Here is a 23763-nt window from a genome sequence, read left to right as displayed (position 1 = left end):
CTGCTCTTCCAGAAGACTCAAGTCTGGCTCAGTGCACCCACATTTGGGTGGCTCACACTCTCCTGAACTCCGGCTTCAGGGAACCTGGCTCTTCTGGCCCCGTGTGCATCCATATGCACTCACACCATTGTATGCAGACACATATGTACGTAGAAATAATAAGTCAAAGTAGAAAAATAAGCTATATGCAAATTACACATTTAAATTATAATATCCAGAGCACACTGCATTAGTTGTAAATCTCACCTATTTTGGGTTTTTTTTTGGGGGGGGGGTTGCTTTAATTTTTAAAAACTGTATACAGAGTACACATTTAAATGATAATATTTTGGGCACCAGGAGAACCCAATGTCCTCTTCTGGCCTCTGTGCACACATGTGTGCATGTACACACACAATCTTTTTTTTTTTTTTCCCCAGACAGAGTTTCTCTGTGTAGCCCTGGCTGTTCTGGACTCGCATTGTAGACCAGGCTGGCCTTGAACTCACAGGGATCCACCTGCCTCTGCCTCCTGAGTGCTGGGATTAAAGGCGTGCACCACCACCACCCAGCATTCAGCCTTTTTTTTTTTTTTTAAATACTATCAAGTCCCTTGTTCAGTGCAAGCTGTGCAACACTGGGCAAGTCAATGGTCTCTCCATTTCCCATCAAAGGGGAAAAAAATGATGAAAATGAATTCTTGACTCCAACAGGCTTGCTTGTTTGTTTGCTTGTTTATTTGTTTGCCTTATGACAAAGAGTTAATATCCATAATGAGTACCTAATGTGCGGCAGTGACTATGAGTGCTGAGTAGCTATTGTCTAAACTTTGCACACGGTGGCCCCTTTGAATACATTTTTTTTTTTAACTCTTCTAATAATCCTATTGGTCACTATTGCCCTCACTTCACAAAGGGCCACAAAGGGCACCATCTGAAATACACAGATGTTTGGTACCAGGCCCAAAGCCACACAACCAGTCTCTGAGATTCTCATCTGGGACTCCTCCCTTCCAGACACTGACCCTTAAGTGCCCCTCTGTCACTTAAATACACCCCCCAAGTAACACTGTCCCCTTTCCTCTCGCTCAAGCCACGACCCCCCATCCTGCATCCTGCCTACATCAAGAATCCGCCAGTTTAAGAAGTTTCCTGTCACAAGGTTGCCAAGGGGTTTCCCACCCTTGCCTCGCCACTGACAGCCGACATGCAGGAAACCCCAGCAACATCGTCTGCCCCTGGGTCTCGGAGCCAATCCTTGTTCAACGTTACACGCCAGCCCTCTGCTCTACTTGGTGCCAGCCTAGGGGTTCAGACCTCAAAGACTGGCCCCACCCCTGCCTCAGCCCACCTGAAGGCCAAGGTCCCAAATACCCGTCGCATGTGCCGGATCATCTCCGAGGATGCAGAATGGACCCTGGCCATTGTACCTCTCCTTACAGAGCTCTGCATTCAGCACATCGTCAAGAACTTCGAGAGTGAGTCACGTGATCTGGGCCAGAGGAGAGGGACACACACACACTCACAGATGCATATACATATGCACTGTACCCTCCCCCATGCCTTTGCCCTTCTCTGATCACGTCTGCACTCTCCAGTAAGCTGGGCCTTGCCACATCCTTCTTTTTCATTTTTCTTTCTTTCTTTTTTGTTTTTGTTTTTTGAGACAGGGTCTCTCTGTGTTAGCCTTGGCTGTCCTGGACTCACTTTGTAGACCAGGCTGGCCTCGAACTCACAGAAATCCGCCAGCCTCTGCCTCCCGAGTGCTGGGATTAAAGGCGTGTGCCACCACGCCCGACACATCCTTCTTTTTCTAAAACCTCTAGGAACCTCTCTGGTTCTCACCTCCTATCTGATAGAATCTCCCAGGATCCAAATGGCTCCCTGGTTTCCTCGTGTTCCAGCCCTTTCCAAAGAGAAGTAGCTGGCCTCTCCTACTTGATGGGACAAGGGCTTCCTGAGGACTGGGCCACCTAATGTAGCATGTCCCCAGAGAGCTAATATGAACTCCAATAGGCCAGGGCCATGTCTGTTTCCTTCATTTTAAAAAATGCATGAGTGAGCCGGGTGTGGTGGCGCACACCTTTAACCCAGCACTCAGGAGGCAGAGGCAGGTGGATCACTGTGAGTTTGAGGCCAGCCTGGTCTACAAAGTGAGTCCAAGACAGTCAAGGCTACACAGAGAAACCCTGTCTCAAAAAAACCAAATAAATAAATAACTTTTTAAAAATGCATGAGTGGTGGTGGGGCATTCCACACAGAACACAGTACACGTGTGGAGTTCAGCAGACAACCTCATGAGGGCTGTTCTCTGCCTCCACCTCTACAGACATTCTGGGGTGGAGTTCAGGCCACCTGTTCTGCTCAGCAAGCATGTTTCCTTCATCCCCCGCGCCCCCACCCCCAGCAGCATCTGGCACCTAGTGGCTATTCTGAAATGAATAAATGAAGTCTGTCTGGGCGTCTCAGAAGTCAGCTGTCTTTCCCAACAGACTACACGATACATTGGGGACTAGGTTCCATTTATTCTTCCCCAGGTGGGTCACCTTGAGACCAGATACTGCCTGGAGCGGTGGCCAGTTTGCAGACAAGAGAACTCCAAAGACTGTCTAAGAGACTTTATATTTTTTGGGGGGAGGGGGGAGGATTGTTTTTGTTTCAGGTTTTTGTTTGTTTGTTTGCTTGCTTGTTTTGTTTTGTATTTTGAGACAGGGTTTCTCTTTGTGCAGCCCTGGCTGTGCTGGAACTTAATTTGTAGACCAGAGAATTCACAGCAATCTGCCTGCCTCTGCCTCCCAAGTCCTGGGATTAAAGGCATGTGCCATCACTGCCCACCTTTTTTGGGGGGGCGGGGTTTGAGACAGGGTTTTTCTGTCACCATGGCTGTCCTGGACTCGCTTTGTAGACCAGGCTGGCCTTGAACTCACAGCGATCTGCCTGCCTCTGTTTCCCGACTGCTGGGATCAAAGGCCTGCACCAGCACTGCCCGCCTGTTGTGTTGTTGTTGTTGTTTTGTTTTGTTTGTTTGTTTGTTTGTTTCTTAAAGCAAAACTCCCAAGACCACAAAGGGCCTTCCCTTTCCTCAACGTCCATAGGCAGGACAGCCCAGGGCACCATGTTGGTAGGCAGGACCTCCCAGGGGCACCGTGTTGTGACCATTCCTGTCCCTGTGGCTAAACCCTGTGTTTTTTTTCTTCCTTCATCCCCAAAGACAACCCAATCCTGAAGCAGCTGCTCCCAGAGCACCAAGAGAAGGTCTTGAGCCTCCTGCCCCCTGACCTGCCTCTGAGCTTGACTGCCAACTTGATAGCCGATGAGAACTATTGGCAGCGCTGCTGCACCAAGCGCTGGCCCGTGTGCCACTTGGCCAGGTACGGCGGCAGCTGGAAGCGCATGTTCTTCGAGAGACACCTGGAGAGCCAGCTCAAGTTCTTCATCCCAGGTACCACAGACCCCAACGTGATCCTGGACCTGCTGCCCCTCTGCAGGGACTACGTGCGCCGCCTCCAAGTGGACCAGCTCCTCCCGCCGGTGCGGCTGCCGGCCCCGCCCCAAGGGGAGGAACAGTCGGACTCGGGCAGTGAGGCAGAGGGAGGTGAGTCTGAGAAGGACCACTACCAGCTGGAGGCTCTGGTGGCCGGCCTCAAGCACCTGGAGGAGCTGGACCTGGTGTACGGCATCAAAGACTGTGGCGTGAACTTTCAGTGGAACTTTTTCCTCTTCACCTATCAAGACTGCCACTCTCTGGCAGCCACCGTCAAAGCTTGCCACACCCTCAAGGTACCACCCCCGCCACACACCCCCAGCCCCACCCCGCGGACCCCAATCACCTGCCTACTTTCTCAGTGCCTCTGGGGTAGCTTCTCGCTGTCTCTCTCCCTCTCCTCCTACCATCATCCATCATCTCCGATTTTCCTCTCGCTCAGCAGTAGAGGAGGGGATTTTTTTTTTGTTTTTGTTTTTTTTTGGAAATTTTTGGGGTTTTTATTTGGGGGTTGTTTTGGTGTTTTGTTTTTGGGTTGTTTTGTTGGTTTTTGTTTTGTTTTGTTGTTTGTTGTTGTTTTTCGAGACAGGGTTTCTCTTGTAGTCTTGGCTATTCTGGACTCACTCTGTAGACCAGGCTGGACTCGAACTCACAGAGATCTACCTGCCTCTGCCTCGAGAGTGCTGGGATTAAACGCATGCACCACAACACCTGGCAGTTGATTGGTTTTTTTGTTTTTGTTTTTTTGTTTGTTTGTTTGTTTTTAGACAGGGTCTCATATAGCTTAGGCTGGCCTGGAACTCACTGTATAGCTGAAAATAATCTTGACTTTCTGATCTCTTGCCTCTGCTGTACAAACACAGGAAGACGCAAGCACACCCAAATGCTGAGATCACAGACAAGCACCCAGTCTACGTGATACTGAGGACTTAGCAAAACGGAAACTGCGCAGGCTGACGGTGCAGCTCAGAAGCAGGCTAGTCTTAGCATGTGTGAGGCTATGGGTCTGGCCCCTGCCACTGAGAGAAGTTAAAAAACACTCCCATGGCAGCATGTCTACTTGTCCTGTTGCTATGATTAAAACACCTGACAGAAGCAACCTAAGGGATGATTTGGCTACGGTTTTAAGGGTGCTTGTCATGGCGAGGAAGCCATGGTGTGAGGAGCTGCTCAAGCAGAGAGCATGGAATAGTGGTACTCAGCTTTCTCCTTTTTTATCCAGTCTGGGACAGACAGACAGACAGATACACACACACACACACACACATACACACGCGCGCGCGCGCGCGCGCGCGCGCGCGCACAGAGAGAGAGAGAGAGAAACAGAGAGAGAGAGAGAGGGAGAGAGAGAGAGTTTAATTAGATAAACCAGGTGATGGTGGCTCCACTCACACCTTTAATCCCAGCACTCAGGAGGCAGAGGCAGGTGGACCTCTGAGTTCGAGGCCAGCCTGGTTTACAGAGCAAATTTCAGGACAGCCAGGGCTACACAGAGAAATCTTGTCTCAACTTGGGAGGGGGTGTGTTATTTAACTAGATAATTTAGCTAGCTACTTAACTAGATAATCTTCCAACTAGGCTCATCTCTAGATTATTCTACACTCCTCAAATTAGCAATATTAGCCATCATACTGACTATATTGAAACTGTCAGAAAAGGCCTGGGCATCATGGCGCACGCCTTTAATCCCAGCATTCGGGAGGCAAAGGCAAACAGATCACTGTGAGTTTAAGGCCAGCCTGGTCTACAAAGCAAGTCCAGGACAGCCAAGGCTAACACAGAGAGACCCTGTCTTGAAAACAAAAAAAAAAACAAAACAAAAAATGAAAATGTCAGACAAACAAGTATGCCCATGAAATATTTGGGCTATATATCCAAACGCTGTGGATTTTATCTGAAATTCAAATCTGACTGGACGTTCCATGTTTCTATTTGTGAAATCTGGCAGCCATAGCCTAGCTGCAATTTTACATTTATATCACTGCTCATTAGTGCCTTTCATCCCACCAGACTGCTCGCTCCACCCACAGGCCTCAAATGTCATAATTTTGCTCCCCGCCCCCCCCCCCCAAGCTCTGCATCTTCAGCACCTGGGACAGGGCCTGATTCTGTCTGTTGGCTGACTGCAAAGCTGGTGAGGACACATTTCCTCCCCACCCCCATCCCCACGCCCCATACACGGTTTCAGGCTCTCATCTCTTTTCACAGAGCCTAGTAGCTTAATACTGCTTCCTCACTATGATGAACCTTACCTTCAAAGCTGTAAGCCAGATAACCTCCTCTTCCCCCCGTCAGGTACTTTGTCACAGCCACAAGACAAGAAGTTACTGGGACTGGAAGTCTGAGCTTATGCTTAGCAGCCACGAGGTTTGGGGGTTCAATTCCCAGCACCAAACATAAAAATAAATAATTGAGATGAGGGGGGAGTGCCTCGGTCGCTGCAAGGTGTGCCTCACCTGCACACAGCCCTGGGCTGGATCACCAGCACTAAGTGAGCCCAGTGTGGCGTTACTTGCCTGTAATACTAGCACTCTGGAGTTGGAGGCAGGGGGATTGAAAGGTCAAGGTCACCCCTGACTGCATGGAGAGCTGGAGGGCAGCCTGGACTACAGGAAACCTTGTTCCAGAAAGAGAAAGGGGTTGGCTTAGTGGTTAGGAGCGCATACTGCGCCTGCACAAGACACCTGTCTCAGGTCTCAGCACCCAATGTTGGACAGCTCACAACTGCCTGTGACTCGAACTGGCTCCAGAGCATCTGACCGCTTCTGGCCTCCCACATATGCACACAAAGGCACACATTATTGCATTCCTAAAAAGCCTTTTTTAGGGGCTGGAGAGATGGGTCAGAGGTTAAGAGCACTGATTGCTCTTCCAGAGGTCCTGAGTTCAATTCCCAGCAACGACATGGTGGCTCACAGCTATCTATGATGTAACTGGATGCCCTCTTCTGGCCTGAGGTATACATGTAGACCACTGTATAAATAATCAATCAATCTTTAAAAGAACGAAAGAAAGAAAACATGAGGGAGGGAGGGAAGGAAGGAGGGAGGGAGGGAAGGAGGGAGGAAAGGAGGGAGAAGGAGAAGCTTAGTTGGCTTGGATCCTGGCAGCTGGAGGGACTCACAGACTGCACAGTGGCAGCACTTACTTGTACTCCCCCTCCACTGGTGGCAGAAGAGCAGGAAGGAAAGGGCATGTGCAGAAGAGGGCAAGCAAACCACTCTTGCAAGAACTAACTTGGATCCCAAGAGGGACTCACCAGTCTCTTCCAAGGGCAGTGTTCCTAGTGACATTGCATTTCCCCAGACCCCACCTCTTAAAGGTCCCACATCTCTCAGCATCATATAAGGAACCAAGCTTACTATATGAGTCTTTGTGGGGAAGTGGGGGCAGCAGGGGGGGTTGTCTCCCTTGTCCAAAGTCAAGTGCCACCCAAGGGTATTGGACTGTACATATGGAAAAAGGCACTGTGATTATTAAAGAAAATGGCCTGGACAGAGCCACAGGAAACATGACAGGTCACCAAGAAAACCATTGCAACTGCAGATAAAGTTGGGGGCCTGGGGCTGGGAATGTGGCTCCATTGGCAGGATACTTGCCGAGCACGCACATAACCCTGGGTCCAGCACCTTATAAGCCTGGTCCCAGCACTTGGAAGGTAGAGGCAGGAGGATCAGACCCTAAAGGGTTATCTTTAGCTACATATCAGGCCAACCTGGGCTATGTAAGACTGTGCTAGTGTCCTTTCTGTTGCTTTGATAGAACACTCTGACCAAAACAACTTGGAGGAAAGAAGGGATTTATTTGGCTCACACTTCTAGGTCACATTCCATCACTGAAGGAAGTCAAGACAGAACTTGAAGGCAGGCCTGCTTGCTAGTCCACACAGAATTACCTCCAACCAAGGGACTCACTTCACAGCCAAAGAAGTCCAGCATGAAGTTATACTGCTGCTTGCTAGCTGACTTTGTAGACAGCTTTTACTTGGCTAGATGGGTGAAGTGGAGACTCTGGAGAGAGTCGGGAGTTCAGCTGCCACTGTGACACAAGGAGGACAGACAGGAAGGAAGAGGCAGAGGTTTCGAGCCTCCCCCCCCCCCCCATGAGACCAGATGCTGCAGGAATCACTGGAAGACAGGGAATAGAAGAGGACGGGGACCATTCTGAGGGGGAAAGCATGAGTTCCTGCTTGTGGTTGCCCAGAGCACAGGTCATCTCTATAGCTGGGTGGAGTGTCTGGTGCAGGGAGAAGTCTTAAGTTGAGCTTTGAGAACTGTGTCTTCTTAGTGTGGCCTTGCATTTGGATAGAGTCTTAGAAGGAAGATCCAAAAGGGAGGCAGAGAGAACCTGACACGTGATGCTGAAGGAGGAAGAGCTTGCCAAGCGAGGGAGGAGGGGTAGAGGACATGGCACCATGTCACAGATCCCAGATAGGGGCCATGGTTCGAATAGAAAGAGTGAGCCTTAGGGTAGGATGGAGCTCAGGACCGCCTTGGTAGCCTGGGAGGTCCCTGAGGGTGGGGTACTTCAGTGGGTACCAGACACAGAGACTGGGCAGCTGGGGATATGGAGGAAGTAGGAAGTGAGAGAGAAGGTGGCTGTGATCAGTTTTGTCAAGAGCTCAGCTGTGAAGTGGGGGGGGGGGGAGTGGAGCTGGAATATATGAGGACTTCTGGGTCTCTAAAGAAGAAATTGCATGTGCTTCAAGCTGGATCTGTGAGCAAGAAAACCGTCAGTTATTTACAGGAGAGAGGCTCATGGCCCAGGGTCAGCTCTGAGGTGGGGCAGCTGCCATGCGGTAGAGAGCTGGGTCAGTCTGTACTGGTATCAAGAAAACAGTGGAGGGTCCTGTTTAGCAGCCAGAAGAAAAACAAACAGAAGAGAGGCCATCAGCAGAAAGGGGCCTTCTAGAAACCCTAGCATGTGAGGGGGCTGGAAAGGCTGAAATTGACACAGAGATTATGAGAGAGCTTGCTGTCCAGAGAAATACAGTTGGACTGACACATCGCACTGGAAGGTTCTGTGATACTGGCCAGTGACATAGGTGACTTTTTCCACTGTCAGTTTCTTGATCAAAGACTTCAGAAAACGGAGACTGAGCTGGTCATGGTCATGGTGACGGCCTTCCCCCACGGCCACCTGCCACCAGTTCTGCATCACTGGGTAGACCTAAAAACCAGACAGGTGGCTGACGCCAGGTGCTGAGCCTCCAATCGTCCTTCTCTGCCAGCACAGGGCAATTAGGTAGCACAGGTTACCCCAGGCTGGTGGGTGTTATAAAACTCCTACCTGAGCCGAGCGTGGTTGAGCACACCTTTAATTCCAGCACTCAGGAGGCAGAGGCAGGTGGATTGCTGTGAGTTCGAGGCCAGCCTGGTCTACAAACTGAGTCCAAGCTACACAGAGAAACCCTGTCTCAAAAAACAAAAACAAGGGGCTGGAGAGATGGCTCAGAGGTTAAGAGCACTGGCTGTTCTTCCAAAGGTTCTGAGTTCGATTCCCAGCAACCACATGGTGGCTCACAACTATCTATAGTGAGATTTGGTGCCTTCTTCTGGCAGACAGAACATTATGTACATAATAAATAAATAAATCTTTAAAAACAAAACAAAACAACAACAACACAAAAACCAACAACAACAACAAAAACTCCTACTTGCCCACAGATCTTCAAGCTGACCCGAAGTAAGGTGGATGACGATAAGGCCCGCATCCTAATCCGTAGCCTGCTGGACCACCCAGCCCTCGAGGAGCTGGACCTATCCCACAACCTCATTGGAGACCGTGGTGCACGAGCAGCAGCCAAGCTGCTGAGCCACAGTCGCCTGCGAGTGCTCAACCTAGCCAACAATCAGTTGCGGGCCCCTGGTGCACAGTCGCTGGCTCATGCCCTGGCACACAACACCAACCTTGTCTCCCTCAACCTCCGCCTCAACTGCATTGAAGATGAGGGTGGCCAAGCAATTGCCCATGCCCTGGAGACCAACAAGTGCCTCACCACACTGCACCTCGGTGGCAATGAACTGTCTGAGCCCACAGCTACCCTCCTCTCCCAGGTGCTCCCCATCAACACCACGCTCATCAGCCTCAACCTATCCTGCAACCACATTGGCGTGGTGAGCCAGGGCTTCTGGGCAGCTTGGGAGGAATGCTCAGGAGCTGACTGTGTGGGGCGCTGCATGAAGGATGTGTTCTCTTCTGTTGTGTGTGCTACAGCGCCCATTCTTCTTCCTTTCATCTTCATGTGTCTGGGGTATACATGCATGCATACGTGTTTTTTGCATGTGTGTGGGTGTACCCTGAGTGAGCATGTGCACATCTGTTCATGGATGCATGTGAGGACCCAAGGTTGATGTCTGGGAATCATCCTCCGTTGCTCTTCCACCATATTCACTGGGGCAGGGTGTCTCAGTTACCCAGAGCTCTCTTCCATGACTAGTCTTGCTAGCCAGCTTGCACTGGGATCTTCCAGCTCCCCCTAGAATTACAAGTGGGCCACTATACCTACTCTGCATTTCCATGGGTTCCAGAGCTCCTGCTTCCAGTCCACGTGCTTGTACACAAGTGCTTTCCCCTCTGAGCTACCTCCCAGCTCCTCTTTTTCCTTTCATTAGTTTCTGGGAGGGAAAGTAAGGTGGTTGGTTGGTTGGTTGGTTGGTTGGTTGGTTGGTTGGTTGGTTGAGGCATGGTCTCTCTGTGTAGCTCTGGCTCTCCTAGAGCTTTTGGGTTTGGGGTTTTTGTTTTTGTTTTTTGGTTTGTTTGTTGGGGGTTTTTGTTTGTTTTGTTGTTGGTTGGTTGGTTGGTTGGCTGGCTGGCTGGCTGGTTTGGGGGTTTTGGTTTTTGGTTTTTTCGAGACAGGGTTTCTCTGTGTGGCCTTGGCTGTCCTGAAGTCGCTTTGTAGACCAGGCTGGCCTCAAACTCACAGCAATCCACCCACCTCTGCCTCCCACAGTGCTGGGATTAAAGGTGTGGACCACCATGCCCAGCTTTCACCTAGAACTTACTGTATAGACCAGGCTGGCCTCAAACTCAGAGACCCACCTGCCTCCACCTGTCTCCTTGCTGCTACGATTGCAGACATGCCTGCGTTTCCTTCTTCCATTCCTTCCAAACTCCCCCTCACATCTCACTAGACAGACTATTCTCAGGTCCCCAGGGCTGAAGAGAGGAAGGAAAGGAGCAACATCACTACCAGGATAGGTTGAGCCGTCACCTTAGTCTGTCATTAACTACAATTTTTTTTAAAGATTTATTTATTTATTATTATGTATACAATGTACTGGCTGCACCTGCAGGCCAAAGGAGGGCATCAGATCACATTATATAGATGGTTGTGAGCCACCATGTGGTTTCTGGGAATTGAACTACAGGACCTCTGGAGGAGCAGTCAGTGCCCTTAACCTCTGAGCCATCTCTCCAGCCCAACTACAATTTTTTTAAGTAGAATGGAACTTGCCCACGTCCTGAATAGGCTCATGGTACCTGTGTACATGGTACCGTGTACTTTGCAAAAGGTATCCCGCTTGTATGGAAATGTGTGCATGTAATCCTGGAACATGATAGAAAATGACCCCTCTGCCCACCCCCTCCCCAGGATGGTGGGAAGCAACTCCTGGAAGGCATGTCAGACAACAAGACCATCCTGGAGTTTGACTTGCGTCTGTCAGATGTATCCCAAGAGAGCGAGTACCTCATCGGCCAGGCTCTCCATGCCAACCGAGAGGCTGCCCGCCAGCGGACCCTGAATCCTGGCCACTTCATGTCACCCATCACTAACTGTCCTGAGAAGTCTGTAGGCTAAGATGGGGTACAGGGCTAGAACAGCGGACCCGGTGGGTCACTGTGGCAGCCATACCCTTGCTATGCCCGACCTTGTTCTGAGGAAGGGAGAAAGGGGATCTCCTTGGAATGAGTGGCCAGATTTGTATGTGATTTGTATGTGTGAAGGTACTGAGGTGGGGAAAATGGGGCCTAAGGATCGAGAGATGGTGAGCCAGCTCCCAAACCTAGACAGTGGCCATTATTGGATCTGTATAAATGACAGCATCCATGCACAGGGAAAGCAAGGACTCTAAAGATAACATCATGAGCACCACCTACCTCTTGACTCACCCCACTCCTTTTTACTGAGGAGATCCTTGAGCCCCGATTTTAGCGTGTGCGCGTGCGCGCGCGCGCACACACACACACACACACACACACACACACACACACACACACATGAGCAAAGCTATCCCTGTCTCTCTTTTTGCCCATCCTTCCTGAAGATGCCACCTACCTGACAAGCTCCTGGTGTGGTCCACTTGTGTAGATCACACCATCACTAACCGTCAGTCTGGGAAGGCAGGGTAACAAGTGACAGAAGAGCCCAGATACAGGGACCTACTATCCAGGTCATGGAATAAGTGTCACTCTGAGGAAGGAAATCAGTGAGTCATCCACACTTTTATTTTCCACCAGTGTGATTCGTACAATCTTTGCGCTTGGAATTCCATGACAAAAAGGCCACAGTGTGATGCACCCAATTTGACAAGAGACCTGTCTTCTCCCGAGCCAGGCCCAGCCCACCCCACAAGCCCTTATCCTCAGGACATACAGTCTTCCAGGTATCCTCCACGGGCCCCTGACACCCTGTGACTGCCCACCCTGGAGCTCCACCCATGGGAATCACAGCCTATGGATCTGATTGAGGATTTTCAGGCCAAGACCCTTATCTCCCAACCCTCTTTGAACTGAGTACCCCAGACCCCACCTATCCCAAGAGATGGGTGACTGACTGCAACCACAATCCAGGAGGGCCTGCACGCCAGGGACTCTGAGCAACAAGCAGGCACTGAGCTGAGCACCAGAGGGGGCTTGGGAGTGACTATGCTATATGTGCCTGTTCGGGCAACCTAGACTCCTCTGTGCCTGACACCCTCTGACAGTTCCAGATTGCAAACACGTAGGTGTGAGGGTGTGTGTGTGTGTCTGTGTGTGCGTGTGTGTGTAGCCACAGCTGCTAGCAGAGGTTCTAATTAGAGAAACAAGAACATTTAGTGTAAAGTTTAATTTTAGAGATTAATTAATTTTCTGGTTTTCATTTTCCCTGGCAATCAATAAAGCTACCAAGAAAATAGACCAAAGAATTGCTTTCTCTCTAAGTCTGTGCGTGTGTGGGAGGTGAGGTTGTCTGTGGGAGAAGACCTGGACAGAAATGGTCAGGCAAAAATTATAATGGGGTCCTCCCCCTCCTCTCCCAAGGCCAAGCTCTGTCTCTGGAGCCAGCATGAAGGAGGATGAGCCAAGCTCTGCCCTCCTCAGAGCTGTGAGGTGGCCAGGCTGTCCCTAAATGAGAACAAGCCATTCAGGTGCCAGCTGGCCAAGAACTGGGGCCTGAGGCCACACAGCTCCCCCACCACCTGTGCCTCAACAGATGTCTGCTCCAGGGAAAGTAGGGTGCTCCAACAGGCAAGCCACCCCCACACAGACAAAGAGCTCAAACTCAGGGTCCTGGAGGGTTCAGTGCTGCCAAGGCAGTGAACACTGCTACCCATGAAATGTGATGGGCAGCATTGGGCTGATCCCTGCTACTCAAACCTATCCCTCTCTGACACCCCTCCCTCCTCACCCAACCGCCTCTCTATAGTTAGAAGGCTCAGTCCCCCCCATCTGAGCCATAGATTGTGTCATTGCCACAATCTGGGCTTCCCGCACCCCCTTGGGAAGAAGGGAAGGGGAGCCAGAGGAGATGTTGCATAGGTAGGGACCACGTCCACTGGTTGGTGTAGGCCTGGCACAGCCAGGAGGAAAGGGGGAGGCCAGGAAGATGGGGTTGTGATGGTGAGGGCAAAGCAAGAAGCAGAGGGAGCAAGACTGGATGGATGGGAGCCCAATCCCTGGGTGCTAAGTCTGCTGGGAAAACTTCAGCCAGGGCAGCTGGGAGAGCATGGGGGGGAGGGGGGCAAACACTGACATGCACAATGAAGCACAGTGGGGTCAGGGGGTACAGGAAGAGGGAGAGCGGAGTTGGTGTCAAAGCTTTGAAGGGACAGGACCCGGGCTGGTGCCCTGGGGCTGTGGCATGGAGCCCCGCTGAAGACCTAGAGATTCAACTCACAGGATAGGAGGAAGCGGAGGGTCTGGCAAGAACTGGACTCCTGCCGCTGCACTTGAGCATCCCTCCAGCTAGGGCTTGTGATGACCTCGGCTCCACCGAGGCATGTGTAAGTGACATACTAAAGTGTCTTCAAGAGGAAAAGCTACAGCGGGGTGTGGGGGGGGGGGGGGGGGGGGGGGCCCTCCGCCACACCCTCAGAGTGATTTTACTCTACTAATGCTGCTCTTTCTCCCTCCGACCTCCTGAGTTCTCTTGACATCAAGGTGTGTCTCAAGCTCCCTCTACTTGGTCACTCACCCTGGCCAATTTTAATGAGGGCCTCCAGGCTGGCACCTTAGCCTCCTTAATGGAAGCACCTACCCAGAGGCCAGGGGAGGAAGCCACTGACTGAAGGGAGGCTGAGTCTTTTCCAGAAAGGGCCGGGCATCCCTTCCCCAGCTTCCCTTTCCTCACCCTGCACCCTGACAACAGCTCTTCAGAGCCAGCAAGCCCCAAGGTGAGTGACGTCATTGGTGTGATGAACAGTTCCTCCAGGACCGGACCTCTGGGGCCCAGTGAAATAAACAACAGTGGTGAGGGTGGCAGAAAGGAACCGCCAAGCTTTCCCCGTGGCAGCACCGAGAGGACAGAACTTTTTCAAGGTGTGGAGAGGAATACCTGGCTGCCACCCGGCTCCACCTTCAGACCCAGTGAACTCAGTAGCTGGCTTGAAGCCAGCCCTGCTGCTCTTCACCTAATCACCGCCCCCCCCCTCCATGGGGGCCCGAGTGGGGCGAGGTTTAAAAAAAAAGTCCCAAACGCCCTTCCTTGGCCATGGTGGCTCCCTTGAGGAGGCAAAAAAAAATGAGTCCACCCCCCACATCATAGTTGCCTAGTAACAGTCAAGACTCGATGAAAGCCTGGGTGGGAAATCTCGAGTGTGCGTGGAAAAGGAGGTGTCCCCGTAGGAACTCGGTGGGGACTGGAAGAAAGCCACCTCTGCCCAGGTGGGGTGGGATTCTCAGAGAGCTGCCAACTTCCTGTCCTCTGTGTACAGGAAAGCAGTCTCAGACCCCTGGGGACTTGTCTGGATGTGCCCCTCGCCTCCCACCTTCCCGCATACCCTGCCTGGCCTCGGTCACCATCTTGCCTTTCCCTGCAACACGCAGGGAACACAACACTTAGAAGGGCAGGAGGGAAGAACCGCACAGGCTCCCTCCAAGGGCGGGAGGTCACAGTGAGGTCTCCACGCAGGAGCCATGGCGGTGCAGTGGCCGGTGACTGTGGCCCAGACACCCCTCCTGCCGATGGACGATAAGGACAGGGAAATAGAGGGCGTCCTGGTAGGGCGGCGGTGGCCCTGCCTCCTCCTCCTCGTCGTCGTCCTCGTCGTCCCGCATGCTGGCCTGGCTGGATAGACGCGTCTGTTCCGTCGGGCAGCTCGCCTCGTTGACACTCCCGCTCCGGCTGCGCCACAGGCAGCTGCGCCGGGAACCGTAGAGGCGGCCGAGTGAGAAGCGGCTCCCTCCGCAACCCGCACTGGCTCCGGGCCCCTGGCCGGCCCGGGGACTGGCGCAGATGCTCAGCGCACTGCGCGAGAAGATGGACGAGCTGCTGACCGCTCTCTGACAGTGCTCGCAGCTTCGCCGGTACGGGGCCACGCCCGCCGCGCCCGGGCCACCAACCCCACCATAGCGACAAGTGGGCGCGTAGCCACCGCCCCCAGCCCCGCCGCAGCGCGTGCCCAGCCCTGCCAGGTCCATGAGCACCGCCTCTGAGTAGCTGGGTACCAGCTGCTGATTGGAACGGATGTGCCACTCGAGCTCGGTGCTGTCCACCGTGTTTACCCGTGGCAGGCGATGCGTGAGCGGAGGCAGTAGCTCGTCGCTGGGACTCAGGCCACCACCCGCGCTGCTGGCCGAACTCGGACCCTCCAGGCCGAAGAGCTTCTCCACGTGGTAGTGCGCATACGCAGTGCGGTACTCTGCCAGCACGCGCAGTGGCCACGACAGCGTGAGCAGCGCTGCCGCCCAGAAGGCCGACGAGCAGGCGTACCAGGGCGGCCGGGTAGGGTCGGGGAAGGCCACCATGAACTCGCGGAAGTCTACGTTCTTGAGATGCATGCCCTCTCGTGCCTCCATGTAGTCATCCAGGCCTTCGTTCTCGGCGAAGAAGCGCGCGCGCTGGCACAGGTATGCGTTCTCAGCCTCCACACTGGCGAAGCTGAAGCACTTGGTGAAGCGCAGCCGCGTGGCCGGCGCTCCCTCCAGCCCCACCAGCGCCTTGGATACGTCCCGGACGCCACAGCGTGCGTAGTCGAACTCAGCCTCCGCCACGTGTGTGTTGACCCTCTCGTGGTAGACCTGCAGCAGCACGCAGGAGGAGGCTGGAGTCGCAAGGGAGGCATACCGTGGCTTTTGTCTACTCATCCCAATACTGAGACAGAAGTCCCTATACCTGGGATGTCTCCATCAACATCATCTCCCCCTCCCCTTTCAGCCCCAATAGGTTTAATACTGCCCTGAAAACCACGCACACCCACCTCCCTTAAAAGTCTTGGACCAGAGACCCAGGAACCGGAGCTTAAGTCCTAGCACTGTCAAGTAGAAGCAACCTCAGGCAAGGCTGAGCCAAGGTCTGCGAGGCTGTGAATGAATACTCAAGAATAGTTACTTCACTGAGCATATACAGGTGAAGCCATGAGGCTCCACCTAGGAGCCAGCCAGCTTGAGTTGAAGTCCCGCCTCTTCACTTACAATTTGACCTTGTACAGGTTTTGTTGTGATTAACCACTACACACCCCTTTGCTCCTTAAAATAAAATGCAGATATACCTGCTTCATAGGTTTGCTGTAAGGGTTAAATAAATGGTTTTAAATCTGTAAGTGACTAGAGCTTGTCTCTGCTGGTGTTTGCTGTTATTACTAGTTGCCCATGGGGGGGGGGGCTCACTGCTGTCTCATGCTCCCTCACAAGCAGAGAGAAAGGCAGGCAATCCAAGCAACCTCCTTCATCTTCAATAGCCTGCACTCACCTACTGCCTCGCCTCTCACCTGGGTAGTAGTGTAGGCATCTCCATTTCGGTATCGGGTGACCTGCCGAGTTCGTCGGACGTAGTGATAACTGATGGCTTTCCACCAGATGCAAGGGGTGGCCTGCTGCATACGGCCCACGCGCTCCCGGACACTGCTCACATCCACTCGGTGCTGTAGCTCGTGGCGGGCTTGGCAGTGCCAACACTCCACCAAGTAGACTGCATACAACATGAGCAGGAAGGCCAGGGGGATGTAGACATAGCCGTTGGAGCAGGGGCTGTCATGGTACATGAGGCTATTGCCCTGGTAGGCGCTGCTGAAGGTGAGGCGGGTCACTGTGGTGACGTGGCACCAAGCCACTGCCCCCAGGCAGCCGTACATGAGCAACGAGAGCAGGAGGCACTTCCAGTGAGACTCACGGCAGAGAGATTTGGTGAAAGAGGGCTGGATGGGACGTTGCTGCTCAAATGGGTGGGTGGGTGGGGGGTGGTGCCAAGATGAGGAAGAAATGAGACAGAGTGGCAAGACCCAGCACAGAGATGGACAGAGGTTGACAGACAGTAGGGCGGCACCAAAGTTGCAGACAGGAATGTGGTAAGAAGAGACAGAGATGGAGCCAGTGGACCAGAGATAAACACAGAAGCAACCCAGACAGAACCACGGGGACAGAAGAAGTGACCAGTACAGGAAAGTGCAGAGAGAGAGATACCACAAAGGGCAGAGAGAGATCCGAGGTGGAGGCCCAGATGGACAGGGTGGTATCCAGAAAGGTCCAGAGACAGACACAAAGATGGCAATGAAACAAGAGAAGGTGTGGATGGGGAAGAAGGGAACAGACAAATAAGCATTAGCAAAGGCAGGTCCCTAGCCCAGACCCTTTCCAGGTGTCCCAGGAAAAGTAGGGAGGGGGCCCAATGACATCATCTCCCCACTTAACAGGTGTGGCCTGGACTTCTTGCAGATATTTTTAGTCCTGCGTTCTAGAGAGCCAGTCTCCTTTGCTTGACCCACCTCCCTCCCCCTCACAGACAATCTAACACTTCTTTTGGGGAGGGTGCTTAACCTAGGCCAATCTCATTCCTCCCCCCTTCCCTAAGCTCTTCTCTGAGTCCTTCCTACTACTCACACCCCCTTCCCTGCCCCCCCCCAAAACACACACACACACACACACACACACACACACACACAGTCTTCCCCTCTCTGTTCTAGGATGGGAAAGAGGGGCTGGGGCCCCTTAGCACAAGATAGTCCAAAAGGGCAGAGGCTTGTGGGTAAGGAGAGAAGATGGGAGTATGAATTAAGGGTAAGAAAGACACTGGAAGCCCTGTTTGGTACTCTCCGGGAGCACTTGGCACATTCTGAGTTGTTTACATGTCTAGCTCTTCACCTGATGGAGTGCTCCTGAGGGCAGGTCCCATGTCTCATTCTCTTTGCCTCCTCACACCCAGCAGGTGTATCCTCAATGAGGGTTGAGTTCGATTGCTCAAATAGCCTGTCTTTCCACTCCTTCTACGTTGTTGCACACACACACACACACACACACACACACAGCCTCACAGCCTCTCTCTCTCTCTCTCTCTCTCTCTCTCTCTCTCTCTCTCTCTCTCTCTCTCTCTCTCTCCTGCTGCAGTGCTGACTGGTCCCTTTAATTCTTCATGCCTGGCCTTGGAACCAGCCAGAGGAGACAAAGCAGTGGAAACCAACTGTACAGTTAAGCAGCAGGCCCTTAATTTCTGTGCACAGGTAGGAGGAACAGGAAAACACACACACACACACACACACACACACACACACACACACACACACACACACACCCCATGTGCCTGCACGGAAGTCAGGAGTACCTTTGTGTGCCCTTGGAAGCTGGGGGCATAAGTGCACCTGTGTGCCCACCTGGTTATGTGCTTGTCCCAATGTGAGTACAGCTGAAAAGGGCTACCCATCCCTGCTCCCCTCCTGCCCCTGTGCAATGGACACAGTGAGCACAGGAGTGCATCGGAGGCTGGGGCGGAGGGCTTCTAGTACTTCCCTTAGTTTCTTTGTCTCCAGTTTTCAAGGAACTAAAGTAGAGCCCTAACGAAGTACATGCTTAGTACTGACTCAAAAATTGTTAAGATTAGTGCCCCCTATGGGGAGCAGCAGGCATTAAGAGACAGAGGTGAACAGCAGCCCCTTACACACACTCACACTCCCAGTGACCCCAGGGGGTATGGCCTCTGCACACATCTGACCTTCCTCTGGTCCCGGCTAGGGTGACACCATCGCTTTCCCAAGGCACTCTTCTTGCCTCCGAGCCCTTCCAGTCCTCCTTCCCAGCCTTCAAGGTGGGATGCCGCCCACCATCCTCACCCGTGGGCCGGCCTAGCCCCTTTTTACTAAGCTCGGGGTCTGCGAGGCTCCGCCCCGGGTCCCTCCTCCTGCCCAGGACCCCTTGAGCCCCGCCCCCGACGCAGCCCCTTCCTCGCCACAGCCGACTCTGCAAGCAGCCAGGTCGGGGCAGTGGCGCTGGACTGCGGCTGCAGCGGCCGACTCGGGGTGCGGGGCGCCGGCCGCTCTGCGGCGGAACCGGCGGGGACCGCGCGAGGAGCGGGGGATGGGGGCCAGGTCGTGGCCGTCCGGGGGGACCCGGGGCCGCCCGCTCTCACCTCCTCTCGGGCGGGGCCCTCGTCCGCCGCTGCCATGGGCTCCTCGGGGACCCCGGAGCCGCCGCCGCCGCCGCCGCCGCCGGCGCTCTCTCCCGCGGCCGAGCCAGGGGGGGACATGGCGTAGAGGGGGCGCTTCGAGCTCAAGACCTCCCGGGGGGCTGCCAGGGGCCGGGGGCATCCTGCGCTGGCCCTGAGGAAGGGGCGCGAGGGGCGGGGCCCTCCCTGCTCCCCACCCCCCGCCGGGGGGAGGGGGCCTAGAAAGGGCACGGGGGGAGGGCTGGAAATGGAGGGGATGGGTGGGAGGGCGGGCTAGAGGGGCCGGGCTGGGGGGGCCGGGGCCGGGGGCGGGTGTCACCTTGAGGCCCTCGCGGCGCCGCTCCGCCTCCCGCCCGCTCCCGCCGCCGCCTTTTGTCTGAGCCGAGCTGGAGCCAGCGCGCCCCCCCCCCTTCCTCCCAGTGCAGCAGAGCCCCGCCCCCGGCCCCCCAAACTCCGCCTTCACCAAGCCTTCCTAATAACCACACCGCCAAAGGGGAGAAGCAACAGGGGCTCCCCGCACCCTTTCTCTCTCAGCTCTGCTCAGCACATCTTCCTTCAGCCTGCCCATTCTGGGGAGAAAGCAACCTCAACTCTCCAGCTACCCTCTTAGAAGGACCCTGGTTGGGGGTGGAGGGTGGTCAACCAGCATCCCTTTTTCATCCCTGGTTCCCTCAAGTCCTTGAGGCTGAAGGCTAGGAAGAGGAAAACGAGTCTGGAAATCCTAGGAAAAACTCTTTTTCCTAATTTGCGTGGTAAAGGGTTAAGGCAGGAGCCAGACTCCAGAGGGAAGGCGTAGACTGAAAGGGAAGACGCTGAAGCTAGCTAGATCCAAGAAGTGACTGCTAGAGGGCAGAGCCGGAGCCCATGGAAGGATCTTCCTTCTCCACAAGAGCAGCCCCAGAAAAGCAGTGAAGTACATCGAGTCCCCTAGACTGAGGTCAAGGACACCTGAGTTCCAACTCTTAATTCTGGCTCTGCCGTGACAAGGTGTGTGACCTTCGACGAGCACCTTCCCTCAGTCCTTATTAACTCCCTCATCAGTGCAGTGAAAAAGTTCACAAGGCTGCCAGGGTAGGAAGACAAAGTCACAGGCCACAGGCAAGCTGTGTGACTTGCAGGCAGCCAAGCCCTCTGTGCCACCCACCCACTGCTCCTTTCCCCTGCACTGACTAGCGTGAGAAGCTAGTTCAATCCCCAATACTAAGAGTTCCTTTGGAGCAGGAAGTGACCTTGAGGCAGTTTCGCTATCTGCTCTCTGGAGACAGGAAGTAAGCATACCCAGCTGCCCAGGTGCTCACTTGCTTGCTTGCCTCCTCTGCCTGCATCTGGAGAGCCACTCCCGCCATCCCCATTTCTGCCTCTGCCCCCGTATTCCTATTCCTCATTCCAAGAGAGTGCACATGGCTTTCTGTCGACCTTCTGCTTTGAAGTACCAGCCTGAGTGACCCTCTTTGGGTCAAAAAAAAAAAAAAAATCCGTTATTTCCATGAGCATGGCGTAGTCTCCAAAAGGGACACCTTCTCGTCCACACTCATGATCCAAGAAGGATGTCTTTTTTTTTTTTTTTTTTTTTTTTTTTTTTTTTTGTTATTTGAGACAGGGTTTCTCTGTGTAGCCTTGGCTGTCCTAGACTCACTTTGTAGACCAGGCTGGCCTCGAACTCACAGCCATCTGCCTGCCTCTGCCTCCCTTCCGAATGCTGGGATTAAAGGCGTGTGCCACCACACTCAGTTGAGGGATGTCTCTTGTTGGCTTATTCCAGTGGCACCCACCCATGCTTTTTGGAAGGGCTGCCTCACAGGCAACGCCAGCCCCTCGTTCTGATTCGAGCCTATCTCACCGCGTTCAATCCTCCCTGCACAGACTGCAAAGGGCCCTACCACCGGCCTTTCCTAACCTGCATGGGCTTACCATACTTTCCATTTGGTTATGATCTTTTTCCTGATGCCCATCCACTGTCTCTACCTCAGGGGACGTTGAGAGAGGGACAACTCCCTCTGGTCAACTTCAGAACTCCCAAGAGACCACCCCCACCCACCCCACCCCACCCCCACCCTCTGCATTCTCTGGTCATGGCCAATGTCTTTCCCTGGAAGCTCCAGGAAATGGGGCTTGAAAGGAGGGGGCAGTGAAAAGAGCCGACCACCTCCTGGTCACCATGGAAACTAGGCCTGTTTCTCTGAAGATAAGCCCAGTGCAGTGGGTGGTGGTGGGGAGCAGGGCCATCCAAGGAGAAGCAGAGGACACTAGTGGGGGGCGGCTGGGGGGCTGATAGCCCCACCTAGGAGAGGGCTGTTGTTACGAAAAGTTAGGACCTGACCACACTGCAGCCTGAGTCAAAGGCCAATGGACTTGATTTCAGATAACACTGAAGCAAGTGGGGTCCTTCTCCCCACTCCCTGTCAGAGCATAGGCGCTTGGGCTGAGGTCGTGGGTGGCTCAATGCTGACCTCATGTGGTCAATGAAGGTGTTGCCACACACCTGTTAAGGCTCAGGACCAGACACCTGGTTGGGTTGAAATGTGGTCCCTTGCACTCCCCTGAGTCAGATTCCCCCAACAATAGGATTTAGATTTTGGTAAGGGTTTTATTGAAGAAAACCTATAAAACATAGAGTTAGATCAAAAGAAGCCAGTTCTGTGTTTTTCTGACTATGGGTTCTTGGGCAAGCCAGCTGACCCCTCTTAGGTCTCAAGCAGTTTTTAACCTCTAGCTTATCTATTTGCTCTAGACTTCGAGAATGGGAGAAGTGCATACAGGAAAGCAGGTTGAAAAAGTTGGAAGTTGGGGCTGGAGAGATGGCTCAGAGGTTAAGAACACCGACTGTTCTTCCAAAGGTCCTCAGTTCAATTCCCAGCAACCACATGGTGGCTCATATCCATCTATAATGAGATCTGGTGCCCTCTTCTGGCCGGCAGGCACACATGCAGGCAAAACACTATATGGATAATAAATAAATAAATCTTAAAAATAAAATTCTAAAACAGGGCGGTGGTGGCACATGCCTTTAATCCCAGCACTCCGGAGGCAGAGGCAGGCGGATCGCTGTGAATTTGAGGCCAGCCTGGTCTACAAAGTGAGTCCAGGATAGTCAAGGCTACACAGAGAAACCCTGTCTTGAAAAACAAAAACAAAACAAAACAGCCGTGCGTGGTGGCGCATGCCTTTAATCCCAGCACTTGGGAGGCAGAGGCAGGCGGATTGCTGTGAGTTCGAGGCCAGCCTGGTCTACAACCTAAACTGTAATAGCTAGAACCTTTAAAAAGGAGTTTACTTATTTACTTATTTATTATTAAAGGCATGGCGGTGCACACCTTTAATCCTAAAGGCAAGTGGATCTCTGAGATTGAGGCCAGCCTGGTCTATAGAGTAAGTTCCAAGACACCCAGAGCTGCACAGAGAAACCTTGACCCAAAAGACTGAAATAAATAAATATAAAAAATGTATTTATTTTTATTTTATGTGTATGAGTGTTTTGTCTGTATGCGTTCACACCTAGTGTCCATGGTGGGGGGAGGGAGACAGAAGAGGATTCATATTGGGATACAGATGGTTGTTAGCCCCCTGTATGGGTGCTGGGAGCTGAGCCTGGGTCGTCTTCTAGAGCAGTAAAGTGTTTAGCTGCTGAAGCATCCTACTAGAAGGATTTTTTTTTTTAATGGCAATGGTGAAAATGATAGTAGCTTTTGGTTATGACTGTGACTGTGGTTATTGGCCTTTATCAGGATATATCAGATATAAGAACAGCTCCATATATATTTGAAAACGAGGGAGTGGTTGGATCAATCAAATAAGGTTCTGAGGGAAAGGGCAGAAGAAGAGAATGGCTTAGTGACTCCCTACCCTAGTTTCTTTCACCAGTGCTGAGGAGGCAACCAAGCTGCTGATCCCTTGATTGGTGATGGTCTTTCAAGGGCATTGCTAGCCCAAAGAAAGAGCAGCATTGAGGCTCCAGCTGAGGGTTTGCCTGTGGGCGGTGTTCTCTCAAACCCTAGCTATACTGAGGGAAAGTCGGATGGGGAGAGGAAGATGTTTCAGGGCTGAGGCTAGTGTCAGGGGCCTCCCCATGCTGGCCCCACTGTGAGGGACTCTCTGACTACTGGGGATAGTCACACACTATACCCACCAAAGGCCAGAGCAGCACCCGGTGAGGAAGAAGAAACCCGTGACCACCATGACTCGTTAGATAAGTCTGCCCCAGAAAACCCACTTCCCCAAATCATATCCTTCTGGCAAATCTGTGATCTGGGGAACTGACAGAAGATTGTCTACGAAAAGGGCTGGAAAGATGTCTCAGCGGTTAAGAGCAGTGGCCCCTTCTTCCAGAGGTCCTGGGTTCAATTCCCAGCAACCACATACTGTCTCAGAGTCATCTATAATGGGATCTGATGCTCTCTTCTGTCATGCAGGCATACATGCAGATAAAGCACTCATATACATGAATAAATAAATACATCTTTTATTTTTTTTAAAGATTTATTTATTTATTATTATGCATACAGTGCTCT

At 52.9% G+C, this 23763-nt stretch overlaps 2 protein-coding genes across 2 annotated transcripts; one reads left to right on the top strand and one right to left on the bottom strand.

Annotated features, from left to right (window-relative positions):
* The first annotated feature begins 1090 nt into the window (after positions 1-1090).
* On the top strand, positions 1091-11281 carry Tcte1 (t-complex-associated-testis-expressed 1). Its single transcript, XM_051152568.1, has 4 exons — positions 1091-1456; positions 3190-3758; positions 9129-9578; positions 11057-11281. The coding sequence occupies exons 1-4, from the start codon at positions 1186-1188 to the stop codon at positions 11261-11263; spliced, it is 1497 nt and encodes a 498-aa protein (XP_051008525.1). The 5' UTR covers positions 1091-1185; the 3' UTR covers positions 11264-11281.
* A 3138-nt stretch (positions 11282-14419) lies between these two features.
* Positions 14420-19512, bottom strand: Tmem151b (transmembrane protein 151B). Its single transcript, XM_051152909.1, has 3 exons — positions 19220-19512; positions 16593-17033; positions 14420-15903 (listed from the first exon to the last, which is right to left on the bottom strand). The coding sequence occupies exons 1-3, from the start codon at positions 19334-19336 to the stop codon at positions 14773-14775; spliced, it is 1689 nt and encodes a 562-aa protein (XP_051008866.1). The 5' UTR covers positions 19337-19512; the 3' UTR covers positions 14420-14772.
* Between the last annotated feature and the right edge of the window lie 4251 nt (positions 19513-23763).

Source organism: Acomys russatus, chromosome 11 (assembly GCF_903995435.1).
Source record: "Acomys russatus chromosome 11, mAcoRus1.1, whole genome shotgun sequence".
Taxonomy (NCBI): Eukaryota; Metazoa; Chordata; class Mammalia; order Rodentia; family Muridae; genus Acomys; species Acomys russatus.
The sequence above is the reverse complement of the archived record's forward strand: the minus strand, read 5'-3'. Positions and strand labels throughout refer to the sequence as shown.